At 43.1% G+C, this 16890-nt stretch overlaps 1 protein-coding gene across 1 annotated transcript in view; it reads left to right on the top strand.

The window, feature by feature from the left end:
• The window catches only part of LOC124285806, a 30679-nt gene extending 14581 nt beyond the window's left edge, over positions 1–16098 (top strand). Inside the window, 13 exon segments of the mRNA XM_046722072.1 lie at positions 4953–5122; positions 5807–5905; positions 6129–6294; positions 6600–6747; positions 6897–6979; positions 8093–8167; positions 10807–10886; positions 11757–11863; positions 12524–12595; positions 13166–13300; positions 13860–13976; positions 14614–14751; positions 15001–16098. Coding sequence (XP_046578028.1) covers positions 4953–5122; positions 5807–5905; positions 6129–6294; positions 6600–6747; positions 6897–6979; positions 8093–8167; positions 10807–10886; positions 11757–11863; positions 12524–12595; positions 13166–13300; positions 13860–13976; positions 14614–14751; positions 15001–15659 — 2049 coding nt within the window. The 3' untranslated portion in view covers positions 15660–16098.
• The last annotated feature ends 792 nt before the right edge of the window (positions 16099–16890 follow it).

Raw genomic sequence — 16890 nt, forward strand, 5'->3', positions numbered from 1 at the left:
TGGGAGTGGGGCCCCCAAGCAGTGACTCGTCGAAACAAGGGCACGACTGGGAACTCCCGCCTCCAGCCGTCCCCATCTACGACTCTCCAGTGGGCGGGAGACTACGAAGGTTCGCTCCCAACTGGACGATCTCGACGATCCTTTCGTGACCGACCTCCTCGCCACAGGCTATCATCTTCCGGTCATCGGACGTCTGCCGCTGACAGTTCATCCAGTACACCGCAGCTACCCGGTGGACCAGGTCCAGGTTCTTCACTCCACCATAAATACGCTCATAGAGAAATGTGCAGTCCAGTCTCTCGGTCCGGCACTCAGCACTCCGGGGTTCTATTCCCCCCCATCTTTCTGGTTCCCAAGAAAAAGTCCACAAAACTAAGACTCATTTTCAACATGAAACTTTTCAATGCCCACTATCTCCAGCGCCCACCTCACTTCCGGATGGTATTGACCGTCCTTTTTTGCACCATCCTGAAGAAAGGGGATTTTCTTGTCAGCTTAGACCTGCAAGATGCTTACCATCATGTGCCCATTCATCTGGGTTCGCTGAAATTTCTCCGATTCGTATTCCAAGGGATCCAATATCAATGGACCGTCGGGGGTTGTGTTCGAAAGTTACATAGACGACTGCATTCAGGCACAGAGAGACCCTGTCGTTCTTCTACGTCAGTTGGAGTTCAGTACGAAGCTACTCCGGCAACTAGGTTGGTTGTTAAATGCTGTGAAGTCGGAACTAACACCGACCCAGACCCTTCAATTCATCGGAGCAACTTTCGACACGCACCAGGGCCTGATTTTCGTCCCCCAAGACAGGTGGCTAAAGATTCAACAGCTAGTTCCGTTAGCACTGTCGCAGGCCAGGACCTTACGACAGTGGCAGGAACTGTTGGGCCTCTTGACATCGGCACAGGCATTGACACGGCGGGGACAATTGCAACTCGCGCCGGGTTGCAGCGCTTCCTGCATCCGTGATCTCGCCTCAGAGAATCTCCAGGAGTTGATTCGCCTTCCCGAACCCTTACGTATTCTTCAGTGGGGCTTGTCGAAACAGAACGCTTATGCCGGAGTTTGTTTGATGCTGTTCATTCCAACGCACCATTTGTTCGCCGACGCCGCCGCCAAAGGTTGGGGGCCTACTTTCTTCATCATCAGACAGCCGGGCTGTGGTCGCCCGCAGAACGGGACTTGCACATCAATGAATTCGAAGTTCTTGGCGGTTCTTCTCGCCATTCAACATTGGGCGACGGAACTTCGGGGTCCTCCCTGCTGATTCAGACAGACAACTCTTCGTCGCCTGGTACATCAACCATCTCGGTCGACGGGTTCGGGCGAACCTTCTTCAGTCGGGCGCTTCGTTCTTCCATCTGATTGACTCCCTTGCCATTGATGCTCGAGCCAGACACATTCCCCGAGTCAGGAATGTCATCGCGAGATGCGCTGTCCCGGCCCGATCGGGCCTCGCTATCAAGGCCCTAAGTCGACCTATTCGCTATGCGGTTCAACCATCAGCTCCTACAGTTTATCTCCCCGATACCAGACCAACTAGCATGGGATCTCATCGCTTCTGGCGATTTCGTGAGAGGGACTCAACGCTTTATGCCTTTCCACCTCCGCTCTCTTCTACCCAGGGTCATCCAGAAACTCCGAAAGTGACCAGGCAGATTCTACTGTCTTTGGTCGCGACTTTTACTGTCCAGTCAGGAGTTGGTTTTGTCCATCCCGCACAGCTCGCAGACCTAAACCCAGTTCCTCTAAACCCAGTTCCTCTTCCCAGGACGCGACCTACTGTTACACCCTCACTGGATCGGCATCATGTATCCCTTCACACCCTGTCTCTGCACGTTTGACGCATCTGCAGAAGTCCTTAATCGCTAAGGGGTATTGCGGAGAGTGGCTATGGCCATCACTTCTGCTCATCGGACTTCCACCTGCGCACTTTATGATGAGAAGTGGAAATGTTTTGAGAGATATTGCACGTCCAGAGGCATTACATCTCCCGTTTCTACTTCGCCTCAAATCGTCGTTTCTGCAGCATTTGCGGTCATCTAAGAAGTTCAAGGATTCCACTTTGGCCACTTACCTTGCTGCGATCAAGTCGGTCCTGGCTACCACCACAGGCTCTAAGGTCTCCACAGTTCCTGAGCTTCAGTATTTGCTCCGGTCCTTCAAGTTGGCCGATCAGTCTAAGAAGTTTAGACCTCCTGCTTGGGATTTATCTGTGGTGCTGCGTCATTTGGCCTCGATGGACTATGAACCCCTAGCTCAGAAGGACTTTGAAAAGATCTCCTTCAAGACCTTCTTCCTTGTGGCCTTGGCTACAGCTGCTCACGATTTCTGAACTCCACGGATGGCAAAGTCTTCCTCGATCTCCGTTGGGATTTTGTAGCGAAGAATCAGTTGCTGGGACATCCCGATCATACTTTTTCCATCCCACCGTTGTCCACGATCCTTGGGCCGCATGACAATGAAGACCTGCAGCTTTGCCCTGTAGGGCTTTGAAGATTTTCTTGCTGCTTCTCAAGATCGCCGCCGTCTCTGCAAGCGCCTCTTCATTCTGTTGTCCTCAACATCCAGGGCGGAAGTGTCTCGCACCACTTTATCCTTTTGGATGAGAGCCACCATCCTACGGGCTTACACCTTCGCTGGGTTACCGCCTCCGACAGCTTCCAATCCACATGAGACGCGGGCGTTAGCGTCTACAATGGCTTTGCATAGTAACTGCTCTCTCCACGCCATTATGGAAGGATGTTTCTGGCGATCTGACTTGGTCTTCTCCTCGCACTACCTTCGAGACCTCTCAGTCAAGGATGTCCAAGGCCTGCACCAGTTTGGATCCCTTGTGCTCGCACAACAGCTGTCTACGGCCCACCAACGCAGATAGGGAACGGTCCCTCGCGGTTGCTGCTTCCCTGTATTTTCTTGAATATAAGTCTGAACTTGCTGTCTGCCTTGTGTTTTGATTGCTTATGGGTTAGAACTACTTCACTTAGTTTTATACTAAGACACGGAGATACTGCAACCTCGGTGGTTGGATGAATCTGGAGCTCGATTCTGTATCACAATGTGGAAGGGTTCGACATTTCACGTTTCCTGACCTCTACTTTTCGAAGCAATTACTTCAGTGAAGTGTGTGTCACTCCCGAATTCCAGTGGATTTTGTTGCGTTCTGACTCCGAAGTTGCCGGGCTCATCCTTTTGACTAAGCTTATGCAAAGGAGTGAGGGTCAATTTGATGCTGTTCCGGAACTGAACGCTAAAATTTGAGTTCCCGAAGTTGTACTTTCTCTTTCACCCGCCCTGGTCGGTCTGTGGGGGTCTTCTCGAAGCAGGGGCTGGCCCGAATTTTAATTTACAGGGGTACTTTGAAAATCGTGGCGAAGTGACATACTTTCTCACTGAGCTGCGTCCTTCTTCGGAGGTTGCGGCCGAACACCACATCGCTCGGGAGCCCCCATCTCTATGGGAGACGTTGTGCTTAGTAAGCCAAGGAGTTCAAGAGAAGCATATGAGTTGCGTGCATGCATAACAGGCCTCCCTTGTGCATTCACTATCTACGGTCGTTTCGAGTCTACACAGTTCCTGCTGTTCACCCTGTCAAGACACAGGGTATCTGCGTCCCGCCGTCCGACCGTGGGATAAGTGCATACTGTGAGATAGGATAAGTTTAAAAATGTGAAAATTTTAAAATAAATTGTATATTTATATACTTATCCTATCTCACGTGACGGATTCCCGCCCATCCTCCCCGCTATGCAGATTCTCCAAGATGGATATTATCCAGTGGCTCCAAGAATGAGAATGATGATTCGGAGATAGTCACGTGGGCAGCTTGTGGTGCATGCCGCATGCTTTGCATGAGAGTTAGGAAGCTGTCTTATAGTGAGGGTAGCATGGAGTGCTTGGGAAGATGGACAAGTGAGGCCTAGGGAAAAAGTTAACATCGTTCCACTCAGTGTCGAATCAAGAGAGAGAAGTGCATACTGTGAGATAGGATAAGTATATAAATATACAATTTATATTAAAATTTTCAAACTTTATCATAGGCTTACGTATGGCATAGTTCTATGAACGTTTTATGGATCAAGCCCTTGGTTAATAGATGATAACTGCAAGATATACTGGTCCATTTTAATTTTCTCAAATTTTTGACAAATTGCATGTAAAAACAGATAAGTTTAATGATCAGCCAAAATGGTAATTCCTACAAGAAAGAGGTCAAAGGTTCTGAAGATACGGCTGTACTTCAGCAAGACATACTTTCAGTTGACCAAAAACCCAACTTTATGTTAGCCCCAATATTGTTGATTCTGTCACACTTATATTCTGAGTGGGGCGGGTTGGGCAGCCTAGTGGTTAAAGCGCCAAAGCAAAGAAACGGGTTTGATTTCCCTCATGAGTACAATGTATGAAGCCCAGTTCTGGTCACCCGTGCGTGATATTGCTCGAATATTGCTAAAAGTGGTGTAAAACTAAACTCCCTCATTATATTCTGTGTATTAAGAACCGCCCTGCGTGGTGGTGTGAGTTAGAGCGTCCGCCGAGAGCGGGAAGGTCGCTGGTTCGATCCCCGACTGCGTCATACCAAAAGACGTTAAAATATGGTACTTGTTGGTCCCTGCCTGGCGCTTGGCATTAATGGGTACAACCAGGACTGGTCGGCTCGGAGTCAGTATACTGTGTCTGAGTGGGGTATTCTTGCTTCACTGCGGCATGGTATCTCAGTGAGGTAGCACTATAAAACCAGCTCAAGTCTGGGCTAGTACAAGCAGCCGCACATACACACGCATGCACGTCGTCATATGAGCGAAATATTCTCAAGCATGACGTTAAAGCCAATTTCACCTCACCCCACCTGACCTGTGTATTAAGAAAGTAAGTCATGAAAACTTGGGTGAAAACAGGTAACGGTGTCTCTTGAAGGAAGATGTAAATACCTAAGTAAACCTATATTCCAGAAAGCCAAGTCTAGGCACATATCTCAGATGGCATACAAGATCCTGATGAATATCCTGACTGCCCATCCACCCAACAGTAAACTGATGAGGAACATCTACCTCAACGCCTTCCATCTGCTGGAAGATGGCCACAGGGAGGGTGTATGGGAGTTCATCAGCTTCGTTATAGGGTAGGTGCACCCTCAGACCCTGTGAGGGAATTTGTCAGCTTTGTTTTAGGGTAGGTGGAGATTATGCATTCTCAGACCCTGTGAGGGAATTTGTCAGCTTTGTTTTAGGGTAGGTGGAGATTATGCATTCTCAGACCCTGTGAGGGAATTTGTCAGCTTTGTTTTAGGGTAGGTGGAGATTATGCATTCTCAGACCCTGTGAGGGAATTTGTCAGCTTTGTTTTAGGGTAGGTGGAGATTATGCATTCTCAGATCCTGTGAGGGAATTTGTCAGCTTTGTTGCAGGATAGTGGAAAACATGTATTCTTACATCCATCTTTAATTGGCATTTTGAAGCTTGCATGTTGAAGGACACAAGATACTCTACACCTTTATTGCAAGTAATGCAATGATCCATAGAACTTGTTCTCCTGGTCAAGTGAAATCTACATTAGACATAACTCTCAAATGAAAGCACAGTTTGTTTATCTCCTAATACCCTACTCTACATGTGTCTTATTAGAGTTAGTGGGTTAGCAATCACTATGCATGTGTTCACGTTGTGTAGTTAGGGCTCCATGCCTCACGGCGAGGAGGAAATAAATGGCTAATTGAGTTTTTTGGGGTATAGCCCAAAAGGACTATGGAGCCCTCATCGCTGCTCTCACCTATATTTTGATGTATTTTTCATCCGTCTTGCACCAGAGGGGCCCTGGAGAAGGATGTCTACAGTGACAATTACCACCTTCTGCTACAGTTCCTCGTTGCCGTCTTCAGGCACAGCTTCTGCAGCTTTCTGTCAGAGTAAGTCGACTAAAGATTTATCACAACACATATATCCAATTGTACTCTTCCTAGGGAGCTGAGGATATTATTTGAATGGATTCTGATCTATGGGGTGTGGTGTAATGTTGTGCTTTTGCAGCTGTCGCTCTTTAGAAATCCAAATCTGGCTGTCAGCAAAACCAGTTATCTGCAAATCCAAATGCTCTGTACAGACATGTTTCACTGATGTATCTCTATTCAGACAGCAGTCATCAGAGGTGAAGGAGAGGAGGAAGCTGTTGAGATGTTGCATGCTGGTTCAGTGTCTGTGGTACCCTTCCTACCTGCTGTTCCCAAACACTCGCACACAGCAGCTCTTGGACTTTGTAGAGCAGTGCTTACAGCTGCCGAGTGACTGCACAAACAAGGTGAGGTACACTTAAAGTCTGTTGGTCTTTGTAGAACAGTGCAGAGTGACTGCAGTGATCGCATAAGGTGAGGTAGAGGTAGACGCCAACCTGTTGGAGTTTGTAGAATGGTACTGTTACAGCTGCCGAAGTTTCTTTTTCTACTCTTCAAATGATCGATGCTCATGCTGTTGATCACTGGATTGTCTGGTCCAGACTCCTCAATCTGTTACTTTACAGACCGCCATATAGCTGGAATATTGCTGAGTGACTGCGTGTGTAAAATTAAACTCACTCACTCTTCAAATTCTTTGGTTTTGTTGCAGAGTCAGCTGTTGGAGAGCATCCTTAGCCTTGTTTCCATGGCAACCCAATGTTGTCAGATAGCTGACCAGGGTGTGATGACAAATGGCTACCCAGACATTGGAGAGAGGACATCATTGTTAATAAATGAACTGGCTCGCAAAATTACAGGTGAACAGACCGATAATCTGATAATCCTCTAAGTATTGTTGATATGTATCATAAATGACAATAGTGCTATTAAAGTCAGTTGTGTTAATTGTTTCTATGATCCATTCTCCATATTGAACTGTGTACTTACTCTTGTATGTCCCGTTCAGGATGTAGTATCAAGGAGGAGACAACTCTGCTAGCCACATTTCGTAATCTACAGCCAAACTGGTTGTGTCTGCGAGTTATTCAGGTGAGGGTCTGTTTCTGTTTTCACTTAGTTTGAACTCATTACATAAATCCCTGATATTGGGCCATGGTACTACTGGCAAACAAGGATAAGTAAGACCGGTGCAGAGATCGCGTTTACGAGAAGTAGGCGGTGCACGGCAATGAGCAAACCCATTTGGTTTGTGAAAGGTAGAACAGATGTAAGCTAGTGCACGTGTATTGTATGACGATGAAATTGATTCCGCTCGTAGCTGCTCACACCTTGTGCCTTGCTTTACCCATTGCACTACGCTTGATCGCGGACAACCTGGGGCCCCTTCGCTAACAATGACAAGCGCCAGTGGGCGGCACTAGTACATGCTAATACGTGTTAATTGTCAGGTCGGTGGTGGTCAACTTATCCTTGTTTGCCAGTAGTTTAATGTTGTGAGGTCAGGTATTGATAGAAAACCTGGACAGAGGACATATTATACTCTTAACCAGGGAATTACAGGATGCGAATTCCTGCGTCCTATACGCATAAAAATTGACAATGGACACAACAAAATTTATTAGCGTGTCCACAGGGTCTCAGACTCAGAAAGAGTCCAAATACTAAAAAATAATTCCAATCAAGTGACAATAATTTATCACTGAGTTTGCTACTAGCTGGGTTATGGTATTATTTGCAATTTAATTACTGGAACAATGTGATGATCATGATACACAATGCAATAACAGTATTAATAATAATATTTTAGTGTATGGGACCCCAATTTTGTTGTCCAGGTCCCCTAAAAATTAAGAGCATGAGTCGGAGGGACCCTCAAATACAGGACTCAAGGTAAATCCCTGTGTTAACAAATCTTGATTATCCAGGATTTCAAGACCAAGGGTACATAGTGTTCACCAGTGCCCCCAAAGGCCCTGTTTCAATTCCCACATGGGTACAATGTGTGAAGCCCATCTCTGATGCCCTCTGCTGTGAGGTTTCTGTAATTAGTCTGAAATGTTGCTACCTCTAAGCTTAATGTTTCATTTTGATCTTGTTTGACCTGTCAGCAAGGCAAGTGCCCCGCCTTATGCACACAGGACACCACTTAACACGATGCTCAGTAATGATGTGTACTCCATTGTTATGAACTGTTCTTTACAGCTCCTGCTGGCCAACATGGATGACTACTTGCTGGTCAAAGGGCTCGATTTAGATCGTCTCAACCTCACCAAAATTGCAAGTTCTTGAGTTTTAGTTCTTTATCATTAACACCAGCTTCACATGTCTGATAAAGTACAATGGTTAATTGCAAGTGGTTACACATTTTATAGCATTTGACTGGTTATCTTAGCAATATTCATATGTTTTCATGTCATAGTACAATGACTGATTCTCAAGCATGACGTTAAACCCAATTCACCTCACCTCACAGGTGTCTCAGTGTATCTTCCTTCATTACATACAGGTGTCTCAGTATATCTTCCTTCATTACATACAGGTGTCTCAGTATATCTTCCTTTGTTACCTATAGGTGTCTCAGTGTATTTTCCTTCATTACATACAGGTGTTTCAGTATATCTTCCTTCGTTACATACAGGTGTCTCAGTATATCTTCCTTCATTACATACAGGTGTCTCAGTATATCTTCCTTCATTACATACAGGTGCCTCAGTATATCTTCCTTCATTACCTACAGGTGTCTCAGTATATCTTCCTTGGTACCTACAGGTATCTGCGTATATCTCGAGAGGCGGAAGGTACATACAGGTGTTCTCCAGACCAGGTCTTCCAAAAGACATTACATACAGGTGTCTCAGTGGTATCTTCCTCCATTACCATTAATGGTGTACAACCAGGATCTTGGTTCATTACGAGTCAGTATGTGTCTGAGTGGGGTCTTCTTCCATTACCGGCAGGTGTCTCAGTGATCTTGGCACTACCTAAGGTGTCTCAGTATATCTTCCTTATTACATACAGGTGTCACATACATATCTTCCTTCATTACCGATCAGGTGTGTCTATGTATATCTTCTTTCATTACATACAGGTGTCTCAGTATATCCCAATTTCACCTACCTACAGGTGTCTCAGTATATCTTCCTTCATTACATACAGGTGTCTCAGTATATCTTCTTCCGTTACATACAGGTGTCTCAGTATATCTTCCTTCATTACCTACAGGTGTCTCAGTATATCTTCCTTCATTACCTACAGGTGTCTCAGTATATCTTCCTTCATTACATACAGGTGTCTCAGTATATCTTCCTTCATTACCTACAGGTGTCTCAGTATATCTTCCTTCATTACATACAGGTGTCTCAGTATATCTTCCTTCATTACCTACAGGTGTCTCAGTATATCTTCTTCTTCATTACATACAGGTGTCTCAGTATATCTTCCTTCATTACATACAGGTGTCTCAGTATATCTTCCTTCATTACCTTCAGGTGTCTCAGTATATCTTCCTTCATTACATACAGGTGTCTCAGTATATCTTCCTTCATTACCTACAGGTGTCTCAGTATATCTTCCTTCATTACATACAGGTGTCTCAGTATATCTTCCTTCATTACCTACAGGTGTCTCAGTATATCTTCCTCCATTACCTACAGGTGTCTCAGTATATCTTCCTTCATTACCTACAGGTGTCTTAGTATATCTTCCTTCATTACCTACAGGTGTCTCGGAATATCTTCTTTCATTACAGTATATCTTATCTTCATTCACATACAGGTGTCTCAGTATATCTTCCTTCATTACATACAGGTGTCTCAGTATATCTTCCTTCATTACCTACAGGTGTCTCAGTATATCTTCCTTCATTACATACAGGTCAGTATATCTCCAGTATATCTTCCTTTGTTACCTATAGGTGTCTCAGTGTATCTTCCTTCATTACATACAGGTGTCTCAGTATATCTTCCTTCGTTACATACAGGTGTCTCAGTATATCTTCCTCCATTACATACAGGTGTCTCAGTATATCTTCCTTCATTACATACAGGTGTCTCAGTATATCTTCCTTCATTACCTACAGGTGTCTCAGTATATCTTCCTTCATTACATACAGGTGTCTCAGTATATCTTCCTTCGTTACATACAGGTGTCTCAGTATATCTTCCTTCATTACATACAGGTGTCTCAGTATATCTTCCTTTGTTACCTACAGGTGTCTCAGTATATCTTCCTCCATTACATACAGGTGTCTCAGTATATCTTCCTCCATTACCTACAGGTGTCTCAGTATATCTTCCTTCATTACATACAGGTGTCTCAGTATATCTTCCTTCATTACATACAGGTGTCTCAGTATATCTTCCTTTGTTACCTATAGGTGTCTCAGTGTATCTTTCCTTCATTACATACAGGTGTCCTCAGTATATATCTTCCTCCATTACCTACAGGTGTCTCAGTATATCTTCCTTCATTACCTACAGGTGTCTCAGTATATCTTCCTTCATTACATACAGGTGTCTCAGTATATCTTCCTTCATTACATACAGGTGTCTCAGTATATCTTCCTTCGTTACCTACAGGTATCTCAGTATATCTTCCTTCGTTACATACAGGTGTCTCAGTAGGTCTTCCTTCATTACATACAGGTGTCTCAGTATATCTTCCTTTGTTACCTACAGGTGTCTCAGTATGTCTTCCTCCATTACCTATAGGTGTCTCAGTATATCTTCCTTCATTACCTACAGGTATCTTAGTATATCTTCCTTCGTTACATACAGGTGTCTCAGGAATATCTTCCTCCATTATGTAAAGCTATCTCCATATATCTTCCTCTCTTATGTACAGGTTTCTTAGAATGACTTCATCTATTATACATACTAGGTGTCTTATCCATATAGTTTATCTTCTGCTACTTTCAGGTGTCTCAGTACATCTTCCTCTTACCAAGGTTGTCAAGTACAAAGATAGCCACGAAGGACAGTCATAAGAAGCAACTGAGGTAAGGTACTTGAACTATATAATTTAATCAATATTGTTGTGTACAAGAAACAGTGACATACTGTGTATATGGTCTTGGTACAAGTTGGTACAAGCAAACTGATGCCACAAAAATGTGCTGAAATGTCACAAGTATGTATTATTTGAAAAAGATCTTCTCAATAGGGGCAATTTTCTGTGCAGAGTTGTGTTCCTTATATATGCCAGGATGCAGTGATTATCGTTTGGAATACCAGAGTTGCCCTGATTATGATTCTTGCTTTGGGGTATCACCTAAGCACTAAACGTGTAAATCTAGCATCACTTTTGGGGTGAGCTCCCCTACTAAGCGGTCATGATGTGATACAACTTTAACACGATTCAAAGAGAAATAACAGCATACTCTTGATTTTGTGATGTTTGTCAAGAGCATGATTTTACAAACATGATTAGCACGAATGATGATAATTTTATGGATATACAACTTCTCTTTTCTGTGAAAGGTGACATTTCAATATAGATTCTAATGTCATTGTCAAGCAAGTGATGAAAATAAGATTAGCAGTTGCTATATACATTTATATATTCTACCCCAAAAACGTTAGATCTCCTGTTTTCTTGATATGACTATAGTTATCTGTCATAGCTGGTGGTGTCATTATATCCCAATTGCGTTACGCTGTATGTCGATGCTCATGATGTTGATCACTGGATTGTCTGGTTCAGACTTGATTGTTTACAGACGGCTGCCATATAGCTGGAATATTGCTGATTGTGGCATTAAACATCAAACAAACAAAAAACATAGCTGGTGGTTATTGTAACACACAGTCTTCTGTTTGTGAATGTTTTTCCTGAGTATCATTTCTTGGAGTGTTACCTTTCACTGCAGAAAACATGGCAGATGTCAAGAGAGTGAGAAAGATGGAGAGAGAGATGGTGATGGGGAAGGAATCACACAGCACATGGCTGCAAGGATCAACAAAACTAACACCAAGGGTAACCAGCTGCCTTCTATAGGCTATCAGTCTGTGTGCTAGTGCCTAACACTAAATGTCTGTGGTTTGGTAAACTTTGCTGTTAAAAGTCCTTACATACCTACCAAAACCCATGTCAAGAAAGAGGTTCAGACTTGAAGACTCAAAAGTTATTAGTACACTCAGGGGAACAGCTCAGGAATTGCAATACAGGATTTCCTTGGTTTTGAAAAGCAGTAACCTTGTAATTGTCTCCCTTTGCAATCAGGATAAGCTTGTCATGGATTTGTTGTCCAAAACTCGTCCTGATAGCTGTTCATGGATTTCAGGAAATGATCATATTGCACTTTTCTCAAAAAGGACAAACACACTTACCGTGCTTACAAAAATCGTAGACATTGTTCATTGCATTGTTAAGCCCCAACTCAGGGTTTTACACAACTTTGTAGAAACCTGTGAAGATCCATGTTAGAATTAGTATTCAGCAACCACATGGGTGCAATGTGTGAAGCCCATTTCTGGTGTCCCCAGCCACGATATTGCGGGAATATTGCTAAAAGCAGTGTAAAACCATACTCACTCACTCACTCACTCCGATGTAGTCAGGTGACACATTGTGTGAGAAATCATTGTTTTGGTTAATTATTCGTTTTAACCATTGAAACTTTTATTGGATTTGTAGGTGAGACAGCACTCCATCTAGCTTGTATGAAGAACCATATTGCGAAGCTGAAACAGTTGTTAGCAGTGCCAGGTATGTTGTAGTCAAGTTATGTTGCTGGTATAGGTTCTTGGGATCAGTCCTGTAGGGAATCTCAGTTCGGTCCCCAGTAACCTGAGATGGTTGGTCCCGAGTACTCTATGCTTGTTGAAGACTCTGTTTTACCTGCTGAGATATGTAACCTGATTATTGCTGAGTGGGTGCAAAGAACATTGGCTCACCTTTGGAGTTATGTCTATCACATTTTGATGGAGATGGCCCTTCTTTGCCCTCCTTTTAACTTCATTTGACATTTTTTACACCCTCCTCTGCTTGCTGCTTCACTCCAAATGTTGGCCAAAGGGGTAGCCTAGTGGTTAAAGCAATCACTCGTCATGCCGAAAATCCGGGTTCGATTCCCCACATGGGTACAATGTGTGAAGCCCATTTCTGGTGTCCCCCTCCGTGATATATAGAATATTGCTTGAATATTGCTAAAAGTGGTGTAAACTAACTAACTCACTCACTCACTCACTTACTCCATATGTGATTCACAGTTCCACTTTGTTCCACCTCCTGAAGCCATTCTCCCAGGTCCGGGATCATCACCTGTCCATGTTTCAGGTGTGGATGTGAATGCACCTGATCATGCCGGATGGACCCCGCTCCACGAAGCGTGTAACAAAGGCCATGTGGAATGTGTTGACTTGCTGCTCAAATACGTACCTGCCAGAACCATGGACTCATATCTCAGCAAAAGTATAACTGCCTGTGAACTTAGAACTTGAATTGCATGTGATGTCGATTGGCAATTTACTGTTCCTGTTTCTGAAATATGAAAATTTAAGTTTAAAAAAATAGATCTTATGGTGGCAAAATGAACTGAATAAGTAGCCTTAATGAAACTTACAACTTTATGGATGACAACTTCTTTTTTATTGCATTAAGCGACGTTTTGATATAGATTCTTACACCGTTATCAAGCTAAAAGTTTTAAGAATCTACATCGAAACATCGCTTAATTCAATGAACAAGAAGTTGTCAACCATAAAGTTGTATGTTTCATTTTGACTCACCAACTTCTAGAATGCTGATCAAACAATTAAAGTAGCCTTTATCGGTGTGGACAGATAAATACTCATTTGTTTAAGAAATTTGGTTTGTTATTTACATGATTGTTTAGTCTGTTAATTAGGTTTACAGAAGGTGCCCAGTCACCAGCAACACCCCCACCCCCCACCCCCACACACACTGTTATGAAAGCATCACACATCTATGTTACATCTATGATAGGTTGTTGAATTTGGTTTATTTCCAGACCAGCCGTGTAAGAAGGCTGACCTGCTAGCCTGCACCCCGGACGGCATCACACCTCTCCATGATGCTGTAGCCAGCAACCGTCTGGATGTGTGTCGCCTCCTGCTTACACATGGAGGTAACTGGTTGTCACACCATAATACAGCTTGAGATCATAAAACTAAATATGTCAAGGTTTACAAATATATAAAGCCAGGCAAAAGATTGTACACTCCCATGTTTGATGGTGTCTAAAACTGAGACAAAGAAATGGTTATTTTCTGTTAATTATCATTATGAACATCTTGTCAGTCAGCATTTCACAAAATATCCCGTGACCATGACATCTCCAGGAACATGCTTGTCACAATTTCACAACACTGAGTATTGAGGGAAGCAGGCTTGTTTTCGAGTGTATTCTTTCTTTAGCCGAGCTGTTTAGACACATACCTGAAGGTTCAAAACACAATTTAATCTTTTTGTAGATTCAAGTCATAATCATTGCCCTATTTATCAGTCCAACTCAGTATGCATGTTGTTTTTTTATCAGTTTTTCTCATCTCAGTATGCATGGCCTATTGTCTGTTCATGTATACATGCTCTCTTTATCAGTTTAATTCAGTCTGCATGACCAATTTACCACTATGCATGCCCAATTTATCAATTCAACTCAGTATGCATGGCCTATTTATCCGTTGAATTCTGTATGCATGCTCTGTTTATCAGTTTAAATCAGTTTGCATGGCCTCTTTATCAGTATGCATGCTCTGTTTTAGGGTCCAGCTTACTGTCGGCTATGACTTCAAGAGGTCAGTGTCCGTCTGACCTGGCCAGGACTCCCAGTATGCGGACCCTGCTGACCACGCTGCCAACTCCAACAAAGCACAGGGGCATGGACTTCAACTCCTCTCAGGGTATCATCATACAACATACATCTTTAGACTTAAATACCATTATTCAAAGTTGCACTGAGCACAACACTCTCACTCAGATTAGCTTACTATTAAGGGGATTCAAACCCCCTTTTAACAATGACCTAGGACCATATTGAAGTTAACGTTTTTCATTGGCGTGGAGTTCAGGGGCTTCAACCCCCGTATCTGCCTATGGATTTTGAGAGATAGTGAAGCAGAATTTGACAGACTGTACCCTTCTCCTTTCAGAGTCCCAGGACTCTCCCAGACCTCACAAGACAGACTTCATGCCGGCTGCCTTCCTGTACCAGCAAGTGTTGGGTGAGGAAGACAATATGGTGATGGCCGACGTAACAGATTGCCGTCTGTACATCACCCTCGTGACACACCTCATCTTGTCCTACATTCATGCTAGCAGACTCTTGTCTAGACATCAAACACACATGCAACAGACACACACCCAGCAGACACACACGCAACAGACTCACGTGCAGCAGATCAGACCAGTGTCTTCACACACAGTCAAGGTCGTACCTGAGACAGCAGTGAAAGAGAACCAGCATCCTGGACGAGCGTCAACCAGGTTGAGGAAACAACCAACAAAATTTGACTCTTATGATTTCGGAAAGCGGAAAGTTCTTCAAGAAGATTTAACCAACACTGAAACTGCTGCCCATGTAGACGAGAGTAGATGGATTTCACTTGAAAACCATGATGCCAAGCCTAACTCCAGGTTGGAACACGCAGATGAAGAAGATGATCTGTACATTTTCCAAAGAATCAAGTGCCATCTGCGGAACTTTACTCATCATATCAGCAACATTACTTCTCCTGGTGCCTTTAAACTCCTTGAATCCAAACTCTCTGTGATGATGTTCTACATTGTTGCAGCATCAAGCAAGAAATGAGGACTCGGAGGATGGTTTTAGTTCATATCTCATCAACTTCGTCCCCTCACACTTGAATTTGTTTTTCCGAATCATTTTATCCTTCTAGTCATGTTTTTGTTGAGTTTCATCCTGAAATGTTTTAGCATATTTGTAGTTACCAATTTTAGATCTTCTGTTTGTGTAGTCTTATGAGCATATGGTCTTCTCTTTGTTTAGACTGCTAAAATCATATGAGAGTACAGGTATGAAAAGAGAGTGAAGTTGTTTCTTGATTGTCAAAAATGTAAAACAGGAAAGTAATCTTGTATTTGCGGTTATTCATGCATGGTTCTCAGATTTTTGGCCTAAAAAAGTCATGTTCTAAATTACAAATCCTTTGTATTTACTTAAAAAGTTAAGTAGGAAGGGAAAAAGTAGGGGTGTGAGAAATAGGGGAAATAAACATGTTATGGAAATCGATCTGTCGGTGTGTATTGTAATTTCTGAAATATTGAAAATATATATTAGAAGCTTCAAGGTTCTCCAAAGGTTTGTATTTTAGTATTTTAAGTACCGGTAATTAATTCATATTGAAATCAAGAGTAAATAAGGTTTTATTTATATGGTCTTTTTTGGAGGATTCATAACCCAAGCCTGAAAAAGTCTAGCCTAAGTGATAAATTTTATCTGTGCAGACTGCTGTGTGATAAGCTACAATACATCCTGACAGTCCTCTTAGCTGGATTTGAATTGCTAAAGTTGTAAAGCTCCTTTACTATAGGTCTTCAGTAACCCATGCTTGCAACAAAAGGCGACTATGCTTGTCGTAAGAGGCGACTACCGGGATCAGGTGGTCAGGCTCCCTGACTTGGTTGACACATGTCATCGGTTCACAATTGTTCAGATCGATGCTCATGCTGTTGATCACTGGATTGTCTGGTCCAGACTTGATTATTTACAGACCGACGGCATTTAGCTGGAATATAGCTGAGTGTGGCGTAAAACTAAACTCACTCACTCACTCCTTTGCTATATGATGGTTACCTTGTCTTTCATCTATTTGATTTAGAAATACAATACAAAAATCAATGACTACATCCGTACCTAATCTCTCTCTCTCTCTCTAAAACTAAGGTCATTTGACCGGTCACTCACAAGACTAAAACACATTTTTATATGATGGTTACCTTGTTGTTATTGCATCTATGGGTGAAAGGAATTAGTGTTTCTGCTTTGCAAAAATCCGATGTATCATATGCGCTGGTCAGAT

The sequence above is a fragment of the Haliotis rubra genome, unplaced genomic scaffold (assembly GCF_003918875.1).
Source record: "Haliotis rubra isolate DU_JTF1 unplaced genomic scaffold, ASM391887v1 Scf37, whole genome shotgun sequence".
NCBI classification, from domain to species: Eukaryota; Metazoa; Mollusca; class Gastropoda; order Lepetellida; family Haliotidae; genus Haliotis; species Haliotis rubra.